This window comes from Melanotaenia boesemani, chromosome 14 (assembly GCF_017639745.1).
Source record: "Melanotaenia boesemani isolate fMelBoe1 chromosome 14, fMelBoe1.pri, whole genome shotgun sequence".
In the NCBI taxonomy this organism is placed as follows: domain Eukaryota; kingdom Metazoa; phylum Chordata; class Actinopteri; order Atheriniformes; family Melanotaeniidae; genus Melanotaenia; species Melanotaenia boesemani.
Genome location: NC_055695.1, coordinates 22,013,305 through 22,025,586, shown reverse-complemented (window position 1 = coordinate 22,025,586; position 12,282 = coordinate 22,013,305). Strand labels below are relative to the sequence as shown.

Sequence of the window (12,282 nt, the reverse complement as noted above, 5' to 3'; positions counted from 1 at the left end):
AGAGAAAATCAACTTCTCCATGTAAGCGTGCACCGCTTTATGACGCTGATATGAACCAGAGAGGATTACTCCTGAATGGGAGGCTGGCTTTGGAAGATCTACGAAGATGGAAATACAGACATTCCTACTTTATAGGATCATGATAGTCAAATAGTGGTTGGAAGCCATTTGTCTGTTCCATGCAAAGATTCTTAAAGGGGTAATGGGACTGAATTTTCTACTACTTCTACTATGTATTTACCCTAATGCATCAATGGTGACTGTACAGGCAAATAAATTTGTCATGTAGAAGTGATCGCTGTCCTGTATGACAACGTGCTTAATTGTGGTTTACAGAAAGTATAAATTTGAAACTTATGGGTTTGTGCGGTGAATCTAAGTTATTATCCAATGGAGCTGATAAATTTCAGCTTTTCATTTAATATCGATCACACAAAGGTAGACCTTTGTTATGAGTGATGGTCTTTCTCAAGTGTGCATGAAACCTTGCAGTGCAGTCGTGCAATAGAAGGCTGGACATGCAAAAACGTCCTGTAAAAAAATAAAATACACTGTAAGAAACTAAATTTCAACACTTTATTAGTATGAACTTTTTTGTCTTATTGTTTTTAATCTACACATACATTCCTAATCGTCCAAATGCAGCACAAGTAAGTAAAACAATAGTTCTCTATCTGGCTTTCTGTAGCTCTCAGCCTGTCTGTGTGTTGGCTGTGGGAGTCCATTGTAGGTTACTGATCTCTCCGGTCCCAACCCTTTCCCTGGGTGATAGTTAATTACCCTGGATAAATCCACTAGCAATTTGTCAGGCTGTGCCAGCATTCCCACCCAACCCACCCACCTACTGCTTCCCTCCTCTCTTCTTCCTCATTCCAAGCTCATGTAATGAATCACTAATCACTCAGTCCCTGATGAACATCCCCAGCCTATTATCTCTTAATTACCCCACTCGCGAGGCAGAAACACAGGCCAGCAGGGGGCATGAGTCAAATCAGTTTGTGCTCCATGATGTACATCAAATTTCAAAAGTCTGAGCTTTATTCTATGTGTGTGGATGAGGGCAGTGTATTTACCGTCAGGTGGTGAATTATGTATGTCACTGTGTCCATATACCTGAGAGAGCCCCCGGCTGTGGTGGTTTATGTACGTAGAGCCCGAACTAGCTTGTTCTCAATCTCTGCTCGGCTTTCTGACCGCCGGGCTGAAAACGGTCCTCTTGTGGAACTGGGCTGTGGCAGAAAATGGACCCTCTAACTCACAGAGTCATTTGCAGATGTGACACTTGGGATTTGAAGCGAGTTGCCGCAGTGCAAAGATAGAAATTGGAACTGGCAGCAGACATGAAATGGGGTCAGGGGATTTGCCCCTGATATACACAACACTAGCTCACACACTTGATATACAGTACGCATCCACACAAAACATGTGAGTTTGAGGGTCCTCTGATTAACAAGGGTGGTCTCTTCAAGCAAAAGGTGTTGGGTCTCTGCACGTGAAATTAAGCTGATTCTCACTGACTTCTGTTTTCTTAAAAGAAAATGCTTCATGCTTTGAACACAAGATTGGGTCACCTAGTCAGTGTGGTGGAGCAGATTTTCTGAGTGATTTGAGGTGGGAAAGTGGAATTCCCATACTCCCTTTTCCTAGTATAAGAAAAGAGCAAAGAAAAGGTTCAAAATCACATTGTTGTCGCCTGTTTACATCAACCAAGTAAACCAAGAACAATTTCTTTCAAGCGTACCAAACTGACAGGTGCTCCCTGCCAAGTGCTCTTAATAGTTCAGGTTTTTGAATTTAATCTCACTAATTTCGACATATCCCTCTAGGATCTTAAAGCCTAACTTCAGAAAAGGAAAAAAAGACCCTGTACAGCCCCTTCTGGAATCCCGGTGTCCGTTTTTTGTCAGCTCTTTAGTGAAAGCCTGTCAAAAATGGTTAGCTTCTCCAGTGAAACTACTTCTTTGCATGGTAGCTCCCAGCCTTGCCCTGTGTCTGCACAATTTCTTTCTATCCTCTTGTTTCTCTCCTTTTGTTTAGATAAAGCGACGGATTAGGAAAGATTTGCCCCCATAAAGCAGTGGTTTGATGGGCTTTTATCCCACCATGTTGCTAAAGCTGTGTAGCCCCTGGATTAGGCCCTGACAATAGGAACCCTTGTGCTGGGCCGCAGCCTCAGGGGCACAACCAAAGACCAGCTCTGAGAAAGAGGGAGGAAACAAACCTGCCAACCTCGATATGTCAAGTCTGCAAGAGAAACTGTTCAGAGAAGTGGCTCTGGCTGCTGCATGATGTGCTGCACCTGCAGAATAACAAGGATAAATAAATAAAGTGAACAACTCCTGGTCAGCCTCACATCTGGACAGTAACTGTATCTTTATTTAACCAGATATATTCTTTTATATGTAATTTCTATTAGTGCTTGATGTCGAAGTTTTACAGTGAATATTTAGAGGGGAAATGCCATGTTGACGGATAGGACTGCATTTGTTTAAAACACATAAGGTAAAAGTCCACCAATAACAATGAATATTGCTGTTGTAGAGAAATAAAAAAGCTTGTGGACATTAAACTGGCATTTCATTACAACCATCATTTATATAAAAACAATTGTCATCTGAAAAGGCTTCACATCGAACCCAAAGGCCCAAAGATGATTGTATAAGAAGCAGTCATCCCACTGTGATCAGTATAGCCACATGGGCTTGTTCTTGACTCATCAAAGCCCACTGCTGCATCAGCAATGTCAAACTGAAACTGTATTATACAATGAGAAAGCCATAAAAACTGCCGACACACCAGAGTTGTCTGATCGTATCAGATAGACAGAAAGACAGTGGTCATGTTTTCTGTGTTCAAATGTGTCAATGTTTAAGCTGCTTTGAGAAAAGGAGGCATCTGGTACCAAATATGAGGAGGATGATCCAGGCTGTCATCAGAAAAAGGTTTAAAATACTAGAGTTTTTGATGGACATGCACCTGCACATGCATGCAGAGGGATATAATTTAAGTCTGGAGATGTATATGCTACCACTAAGGCACATCTTTACCCATGAGGTCTGGGGTGATTTGTCTACACCACATTGATTTCATATACGCTGCCTGTGCTCGGCTGACCTTTCTGCCATCCAGCTCTGTCTCCTACTGATAATGTACGAGGACAATACAAAAAGAATCACACAACAGTGGTGTTGAACTGAAATTCAGCAAGAATACACACAAATTCCTCTAAATTCTTAAATTTAATATTCTCCTAAACAACTTAAAACTGTTATCAAAAGGAAGAACGATGTAGCACTATGTCTTGACTTTATTTTCTTATAGTGTGTTGCTGTCATTACATTCTAGATTTTTTTTAAATATATATTTCATAATTATGATGGACCGGATCAGAGAAAACAGTGTCCTGGAGTATTGTCCTGGAAATGGGATTCGTAGCAAAGGCATTGGTGACCACCTGTTGCTACAATCAGCTTCCACAGTGTGTCATTTTTTCCTGATGATACAGAAACTACATCATAAATCGCTAAAACAGATATCTGACATATTGTGAATACACTGTATTCTCTCAGGATGTTTATGTTTTAATGAAGATGTGACCATACTTGTGCAGGAATTGTTATAGGAACTACATAACCTTAGGTGATTTTTAGATGTTTAAGTAACCATTAAAGAAATTTCTCCTTTTTGTGACTCATGATTGGTTTTTATGTTTATACCCTAGTTGATACATAAAAACATGTCATCCACATTAATGTGAGAGCCTCTGGCTAGATGAGACTGGATGAAATCTGAGCAAAAGAAAAGACTGCGGAGCTGTAATTTTGTCCATTTAAAATCAGGTATCCAACACATGTGAGGACAGTCTTAAAGGTGAATGCCCCTCTAAAACACAGCCAGAGGACTTCTAATGGCAAGCTGCTTTGTTACACCAGTCACACAAGTCCCATAGAAGCAGTCAATTCTGAACCATGCATCAAAATGATTAATTTCACCCAAATGAGCACAAGCTAACCTTGACTAAGAGCATGTGCTGGCCACAGCAGCTGGTTTGAAGCCTAATATATTCATGAAGTTAAAGAAAACCTAATGATAGAAGTTAATGGGCTCTGAAGGCTGAATGTGTCAACTTTCTACTGGAGTGTGTGTAGATTGCCACTTGGAAATACAGGAAGCGTTTTGAGGGGTAAAATTACAAACACTCACGCGCTATAAACCTGATTATAAACTGCAGATGATTTATAAATCTCTGCAGCTTCTCTCGGCTGAGCGCTGATTCAGACTGCCAAAGTCTCGATGCAGGGATAGAAGTTTTGAGGCGGGAGATTGATTGAGAGCAAAGATGTTAACTCACATCTGAGGAAAAGCTTTAACATGATAAAACGCCAATGTAGCCAGAGTGCAGAGAACAATGAACATGCCAATAAAATCCACAGAAATCTGAGATGAATTTGGGGTTCTGAGAGTTATCCAGGCACAAGCAGCACTGGCATCTCCAGGGTGTGAAATAAATACACAAGGCCTGAACTTAGGATAATCAGAATGATTAAGCTGCAAAACAACCTGTACTGCCAAGCAGAATTAATCCATACCTTTTTTGTTTGTTTTATTTTGTTTCTAACAACTGATTAAAATAAATTATTAACTAGTTCTCTAGCAACTGGCTTTTGAATTGGCTGTTGCTTGGAAAAAGGTGGATATAGAACAAAAACTCTAAACTCCAAGAAAAAAATCAACTATATTTTCTGATATCTGACAGAGAATGGAATAAGAAAATAATCATCCAGATTGATTGATCATGACAATAACAGCAAATGCTTCAGTCAAGTATCACATAAAAAAAGAATCACTGCAACATCATAACCCATTAAGATTTCAGCTAAACAGCACAAATAATCATTTTCTTTTGTTGCTGAATCATATATATTCTTTTAATCCCTTAGATTTTGTTGTATTTCATTAAATTTATGTAAAGTTAAAGTCATTAATTACAAGTCCAGCTAACCTTTTAGAAAATGAAAAATGTGTTCAGTGTCTCACTCTAAATGACGTGACAAAGAGATTATAAGCTTTTTTTTTTAATTCAATGGTACTTTGAGCTCACTTTCAGTTTGGGCCACATTCTGCTGCAGGACATTCTCTAAAACAGATGTCTCTTGTAAATGAGACACTGGGTCTCAATGGGATCACCTGTATAAATAAAGGTTAGTTAAATAAATAACAACATACAGCCAGCCATAAATATTAAGGAAGGATCACATGAAGAGACCAAAAGACAGTCAGGATCCATTGTATAAATTAAACAGACAAACCAGCAACATGGACAGTTCTACAGATTCAACAAATATTGGTTTAATGCAGTTTTATCGCAGTTTGACTAAAAATAGGAATTACATATATTATTTGAACTGCATTTCCCCTTTGTCGCCTAAAAAATTTTGCCAGTGGTTTATGCGTGTGTCCCTACTTTGTCTCAGGTCTATTCTCTAACTTAAAAATGCAGTGCAACCCTTGTCAGGGGGAGTTTACTGTCCAATCCATCCCTGCGCGAACAGGAGGGGCTGGTGCACCGCTGGCCCCTAATATCATCCTAATAGCAGGGCCTCTTGACACCTGCATTAAAGCTCTCGGCCATGCTGGACATTAGCCCGCATTACGTTGCGAAAAAAAGCTGATTTGAGGAAGAGCAGCTGAGAGGAATTCCTTCTCGCTTTAATTGCTTTAGAAACGGTTCCCACAAAGAGACACTAGCCAGATTTACCTCCAGTTTAAGTTCTTATTTCCATCGGTTCACAAGTTAATCCGATTTTTTTTTCTTTCTCCCCCCCTTTAGGCCCAAATGTTCTGCAGCTAAACTGACAGCAGAAAGAAAGAAGAAAACATCAGGTCGGTAAAAGGCAAAAAATAGGGATAAAAATGTTACTTTATATTTTATTAATGTTTTCACTTACGCATTGTTAACCACTTGTTGTTGTTGATTTCTTCGTTTAGATTTTCTTGATTATTTAACTCACTTAAACTCATCACAATAAAAACTTTAAAAATAATAAAAAAATATGGAGGGCAACACTTTAATAATATAAAATAAACTTTGGTTAAAAGCTTTCAAAGAGCAGGAGCACATTTTTTATTTTCACACACCATTTTTAATGAGTCTCAAGTTTTAGGGTTGAATGTGACCAAAAATCAAATTTAGGAGTTTAACCCATCCACCCCACCTTCCTTTTTTTTCTTTCCCTCTCGAAGAAAATTCAACAAAATATGCAAGCTTTACATTAAAAGGCTACTTTTGCTGCCCTTAATTCCAGCCTAAACGGTTTTTCTTCGCAAGAAAAAATCTTTTCTAAAAACCTCGAAGAAGAAGAGAGGGGCATTATTGTTTTAATCCTCTTACCAGCACTCATTTTAAGACATTTTTTGGAGGGTGAAATGGCGTCTTGTCTACTCAATCCTAACCTAAATCCCTCGGGGCCGGGGAGCTGCTGGAGGCAGAGCAGCCCAGTCTGCATCTCTCCATCTCAGCTGCATTCCCACCGAAACTGCGCTCACACCGAGGCAGCAGCAAAATAAAGTTAATGCTTGGAATTAACCCGAAAGTCGCCGCGCTAGACTCACTGCAAGAGCATAAAGGCCAGCGCTTAACCTACCATTTGCATATCATTTCATTAGTGTAACATACCTTTTCTCAATTCAAGCATTTATTAAATGTTAAAATTAAGCTACAGCATTTTTCTTTTCTTAAAACGCAAGATTTGTTTTGCTTATTTTCATTTTCAAACATTTGGTTACCTACAGCCAGTCCAGAAAGTACACTTTAGGTCAGCTGTAACATTTATTAGCCATTCAATAAACCATTTTAGTTTAATCTAAGAGAGATTTCGAGGTAAAAATGAAAGGAGTTTTTCTTTGGCTGAAGTTAATCTAAGATATTGCAAATTGTATTAAAAACAAGATGTTACACGAGGAGTTAGTAATTATTATATTTTTATATTTGCGCAGTAATGTTTGCGCTCTCAGTAAAACCACAAATAGCCCATAAAGTAGTCTGTGTGGCCTATATTCTTCAAAAAGGCGATCAGGAGTTCAGTGGCGTAATTGAAATAATAACTATCTGTTTTGGGAGAACAAAACGAAAGAAATCTGAAAGGCTTGTTTTTCTGTAAAGTAGCAGCAACTTTTAGATGCAGCAATCATCCCTTAAAGGGTGGGTGGGGGGCTGCGATGGTGAAGGAGGAATCGACGTGATTGGCGCAGAGAAGGAGCGTCTGTTTGACCCCACCCGGAGCGATTTAAAGGCCGATAGATGGCAGCTCGACATCCTCCAACACCCACAGTGACAGAGCTGCAGACCACGGAGCGGACACAGCGGAATATTTTCAGGATATTGCACTGAAAACACAGCTGAAGAGAAAAAGATGAACAGCCGCCCGCGGATTTTAGAGAAGTAATTTAAGGAGCGAATACTTGGCTACAGGCGGAAGATTTATTTAGACTACACAGCGAAAAGAGGTAAGAACTTTGTCTAAGTTGGACGTTAACAATGAACTTTTTAAAACAATAAGTTTGACATTAAAGTTATATGCGTATATGGAACTTTGTCAGCTTTTAAACTTGGTAAAAGCGACATAAAATTGTTCAAAAGCGCAGTCTGGCGACCTGAGCTCCTCCAATAACAATACCATTGGTTAAGAAAACGAGGCTTCTTGCTTAATGTCACCGATTAAAAGTAAGCTCCAAATTATTCACTAACTGGATGTGGGCTAAATTACACTAAATTCTTTGAAAGATTTAATGCGATTTTCAAAAGATATTGTTTGTTTCTTTAGCTACAGTATATCGACTATAATTTAGCCACATTTCCCCATTTATTTTCTGAACCGTTTGAGTTTGTTAATGGTGTTGAATTGATGCATGAACACAGAGCTCCGGCCCCCGAGGCAGTCTTTACTAAATGCTGTATAACTCATAAATCCACGGCAATTAGCATAATTAGGCTTAAATCGGAGCCCGAAGCATTGTGACATTGTCCTGAAAGAAGAGCATTATGTTCAAATTTTAAGCTGAAGATTATAAGAAAAAAAAGAAGAAAAAAAAAAAGATAGCTGATGCACGATTCCAAGCAAAGCCCGATTTGGTCAAATAACTGGAATGAGACAAACATATGAGAAATAAAGCCCATATTATTGTATTAGTCTCACGTCTTCCTCAAACTCGATGTTATACACTCGCGCGCACAGTGGCACACCTTTCACATGCCAGACCTAATGATAAATTAATAGCCCCGTGTAGTTGAAACCTATTTGCAGACACATTAAAAAAGGAGCCCAACTGGGGATGCTGTGCATATTTCACTGTCGATCTGTCACACGTCTCCTTCAGCCTCCAGGCGTCTGAAACTGACCTGGGACCCGCCACAGATTGAAATAAACGCCCTCGACCGGTCCAGTCAAACTCTCTGGGAGCAAACTAAATATTTTCCTGCACATTTTGATAAACCTGTCTTCCGCACTGAATGTAGACGGCAAGCGCTCTATACCTTAAAAACAAAATACAAAGTATTGCAGGTAGTAAAATAACAATCAGGTCATTTAACGCCTCAGCTCTATTTTGCACTCCCAGTGTAATTTGGCGATATTTTTACTTTTCTAAATTATTATTATTATTATTATTATTATTATAATGGAAAAGTTTAACAGCACTAACTTAATTTTAAAACAACAAAAAAACGATTACTATATATATATATATATATATATATATATATATATATATGTATATATACCATAATGAAAAAAGACTGGCATAATTCACAAAAACACCCTAGCATATTTATTTGTAATTAAGTATAAATACACATATAATTAATTATATAATTAAGTATATATATATATATATATATATATATATATATATATATAATTAAGTATATATATATATATATATATATATATACACACACACACACACACATATTGTATATATATATATATATATATATATTGTTTACATGTTGAAAACCCTTCTTCGAAAATACTGCTTATGTTTGTATTAATAGTAAAAGATTTACAGTACACATTTCCACTTGAATTTTTAATCTTATAAATTGTTAAACATCTCTCTCCACTAATCATTCTGTGATCAAATGCAGAAATCAGTCACACAGTTTTCTATGTTAAAGTTCACCTGTTGCCGTTCAGTTTTCAGTGACAAGCATTACAATAAAATAATAATAACAAAAAAGGTCATTTGCTTATATAAATATTTGTTGAAAAGAGTGTAGTTTGTCTTCGTGAAAAAGGCTCAACACTAACACCAGCTTGTCCTTTTTGCAGACAGCTCGCCGTCATGCAGCACTACGGGGTGAACGGCTACTCTCTCCACGCCATGAACTCACTGAGCGCCATGTACAACCTTCACCAGCAGGCGGCGCAGCAAGCACAGCACGCGCCTGACTACAGGCCCTCTGTGCATGCCCTTACTCTTGCAGAAAGACTTGCTGGTAAGAATCAGTTGTTCATATTTGCTGTAACACTTCCATCATCTCTGTCACTGTAGCAACATGTGTAAACTGTGAATACAACATCTTGCAATACAGTGTTTTCTAACTAGGAGCTCACCTGCACCTTTGACCTGTACCTTAAGTTAAACTGGTCATGTTTCTTGTTTCTCAACGGTTGTACATTTCAAGACATTATCCTTGAGGCCCGGTATGGCTCCCAGCACCGAAAGCAGCGGCGCAGTCGGACTGCCTTCACTGCTCAGCAGCTGGAGGCTTTGGAGAAAACCTTCCAGAAAACCCACTACCCTGATGTAGTGATGCGTGAACGCCTGGCCATGTGCACCAACCTGCCTGAGGCCCGTGTGCAGGTAAAAACATAGGATGAGCTGCTTGACTTTTACACCCTGAGATAGTCATTTTAAAACCTATAAAGTGGAGATGTAGCGTGCAGTTGTCTGATCTAATCTTCCGTTTCCCAGGTCTGGTTCAAGAACCGACGGGCCAAGTTTCGTAAGAAGCAGCGCAGCCTCCAGAAGGAGCAGCTCCAGAAACAGAAAGAAGCATCTGGAGCTGCTGAGGGCAGTACAGAAGACACCAAAACTGACCTCACTTCCACCACTGCCCCCACCACCACCACTTCCAGCCTGGTTGTTGAGGCTCGCACTCCTCCTCCTCCTTCCTCCTCTTCATCCTGTCACTCAGAGTCAGAGCGGCTGGCTGCAGCACGGCCTCAGCCTTGCGAGATGAGCGTGGAAGTAAACGTCACCTCTCCAGAGCTCTCGGACAGCGAGTCAGCAGTGGAAGATAATGCTGACAGAGAGGAGGATGAAATGAGAGGGGAGTCGAGGGTGAAACTCAGGGAGGAGGCGCAAGGGGAGGAGGCGGCACAGGCAGGAAGCAGCTCCCCATCCTGCAAACAACTCAGCCCCACCTCAGGTACAAATGTGAATTAATAAACACAGATATTTCCTCCTTGATTGTCTCTAATAACAACAATATTTTAATAAAAAAAATATATATATAGATATATATCTGTATCTATATATATATATATATACAAACTGTATCCTTTTGAGATAAACCCAAGTGTCAAAACTTACTGATGTCCTCCTTTCTTCTGGTCTTTCAGACTCTCCTTTGAGTTCCCCCGCCTTGCCATCTTCCAGCAGCGTAACCAGTGGGTTAGTGCAGAGCAACTCCTACGCCTCATCCCCGCTCAGCCTCTTCCGGCTGCAGGAGCAGTTTCGGCAGCACATGGCAGCCACCAACAACCTGGTTCACTACCCGTCCTTTGACATGAGCACGCCGTCCTCCCTGCCCTACTTGGGCATGAACGTTAACATGCCTTCCCCACTGGGATCACTGCCCTGCCAGTCCTACTACCAGACCCTGTCGCAGGCTCAGCAGGTGTGGAACAGCCCACTTCTGCAGGCATCGCCAGGCAGCCTGCCGGGGAGCCTCAACAGCAAGACCACCAGCATCGAAAACCTCCGTCTGAGGGCCAAGCAGCACGCAGCCTCTCTGGGATTGGACACGCTTCCCAACTGAAGCTCCAGGCTGTGTTGCCTGCATATCTGGCCTCCAACCCAGAGGCCATAGTGAGCCCTCATCCTCTTCCCCTTCCTTCACAACACCAGCTTCCTCATGACCTCTCAACTAATAACTCTGTGTATTCATGCAGAATACAGATACAACTCCAAAACAGCAAAAATGCCTCCAGTTTTCAGTTTCTGGCCACATTTTGGTATGTTTGCAGTTTTTGTAAATTTCCAATCACTCAACCTTCAAACCAGAGAGTACGCAAACAGTATAAGATTTATTAGCCAACACAAACTGTGCTAGAGTATGCAATTCAGAGGCCCTACCTCAGTATGGATTGTCAACACCCATGTTCCCCTTCACCTCTTAATTATTACGGACTTGCATCTCACTGATGGGAACACAACAACACACAAAGAACACCTCTGCTGGTTAAATTTAGCACAAACAAGCTTATAACAAGAGCCTAACGGATGAACAAACTGAGACTGCAGCTGTGGCTGAACATTGGTGTTCACCTCTGGATGTTGCTTGTAATTGACTCAACTTGATTGACAGAATCAGGCAGTGCAGAGCAGAAAATCTCAATCAGACTCCTTCCAGCATCAGTGTGATACTGAAATGTCCCTTAGTCGTACGAGAACCTCTGATTGTGAACCATCTATGCATGCAACTCTCTGAAGCATGGCCTACAGCATCAATGTTATAATGCTGGCAACAGAAAAAAGACTAGATATCACAAATAAAGGTCCAATGAGATTTTTTTTTTTAAATAAAAACAACAATAATAGAGCATTGTAAATAGCCCTCAGTGTTCATCTCCATTCACTTGTCTCCAGAGTAACTCAACATCTCCTTTTGTACAAAGGATTTGAGAACTTCAATTTATTTTGCAACTGTGGCTTCAATCTAAGGACCTAACAAAGAAATAAAGGAAGAATCTGCAGATGACAATTAAAATATGAGCCCAGCTGACACATATTTAGTAAACTTCAGTTACACTGAACACTTTTTCTGAGCCAGAGGCTTCAGCAGAAGAACGCACACGCCGAATCCCTATGTATTATATCACTGTAGATTAAAGACATGTATTTCTCAATTGTTTTAAATGTGAGTAATTTATCTGTTCAATCCAAGAGAATAAATCACACATGAGAATGACTCTTGTTCACTGTGTCATTGGTTTGATGTGTGTATCTACACACTATGTGAGTTTGTAAACTAGATAATCTAATAATGAGCTGAGA

At 40.0% G+C, this 12,282-nt stretch overlaps 1 protein-coding gene across 1 annotated transcript; it reads left to right on the top strand.

The window, feature by feature from the left end:
• Positions 1-7,332: 7,332 nt before the first annotated feature.
• On the top strand, positions 7,333-11,787 carry LOC121653176 (diencephalon/mesencephalon homeobox protein 1-B-like). Its single transcript, XM_042006465.1, has 5 exons — positions 7,333-7,506; positions 9,330-9,496; positions 9,686-9,864; positions 9,976-10,432; positions 10,626-11,787. Exons 2-5 carry the CDS (start codon positions 9,343-9,345, stop codon positions 11,042-11,044), a joined length of 1,209 nt encoding a protein of 402 aa, XP_041862399.1. The 5' UTR covers positions 7,333-7,506; positions 9,330-9,342; the 3' UTR covers positions 11,045-11,787.
• The last annotated feature ends 495 nt before the right edge of the window (positions 11,788-12,282 follow it).

Bases quoted from the DNA above. Each gene is read 5' to 3' on its own strand.
- LOC121653176 (XM_042006465.1), top strand. From the start codon at position 9,343: ATGCAGCACTACGGGGTGAACGGCTACTCTCTCCACGCCATGAACTCA. The intron at 9,865-9,975 runs GTAAAAACATAG...TCCGTTTCCCAG, and splicing joins TGCCTGAGGCCCGTGTGCAG to GTCTGGTTCAAGAACCGACG. The intron at 10,433-10,625 runs GTACAAATGTGA...CTGGTCTTTCAG, and splicing joins ACAACTCAGCCCCACCTCAG to ACTCTCCTTTGAGTTCCCCC.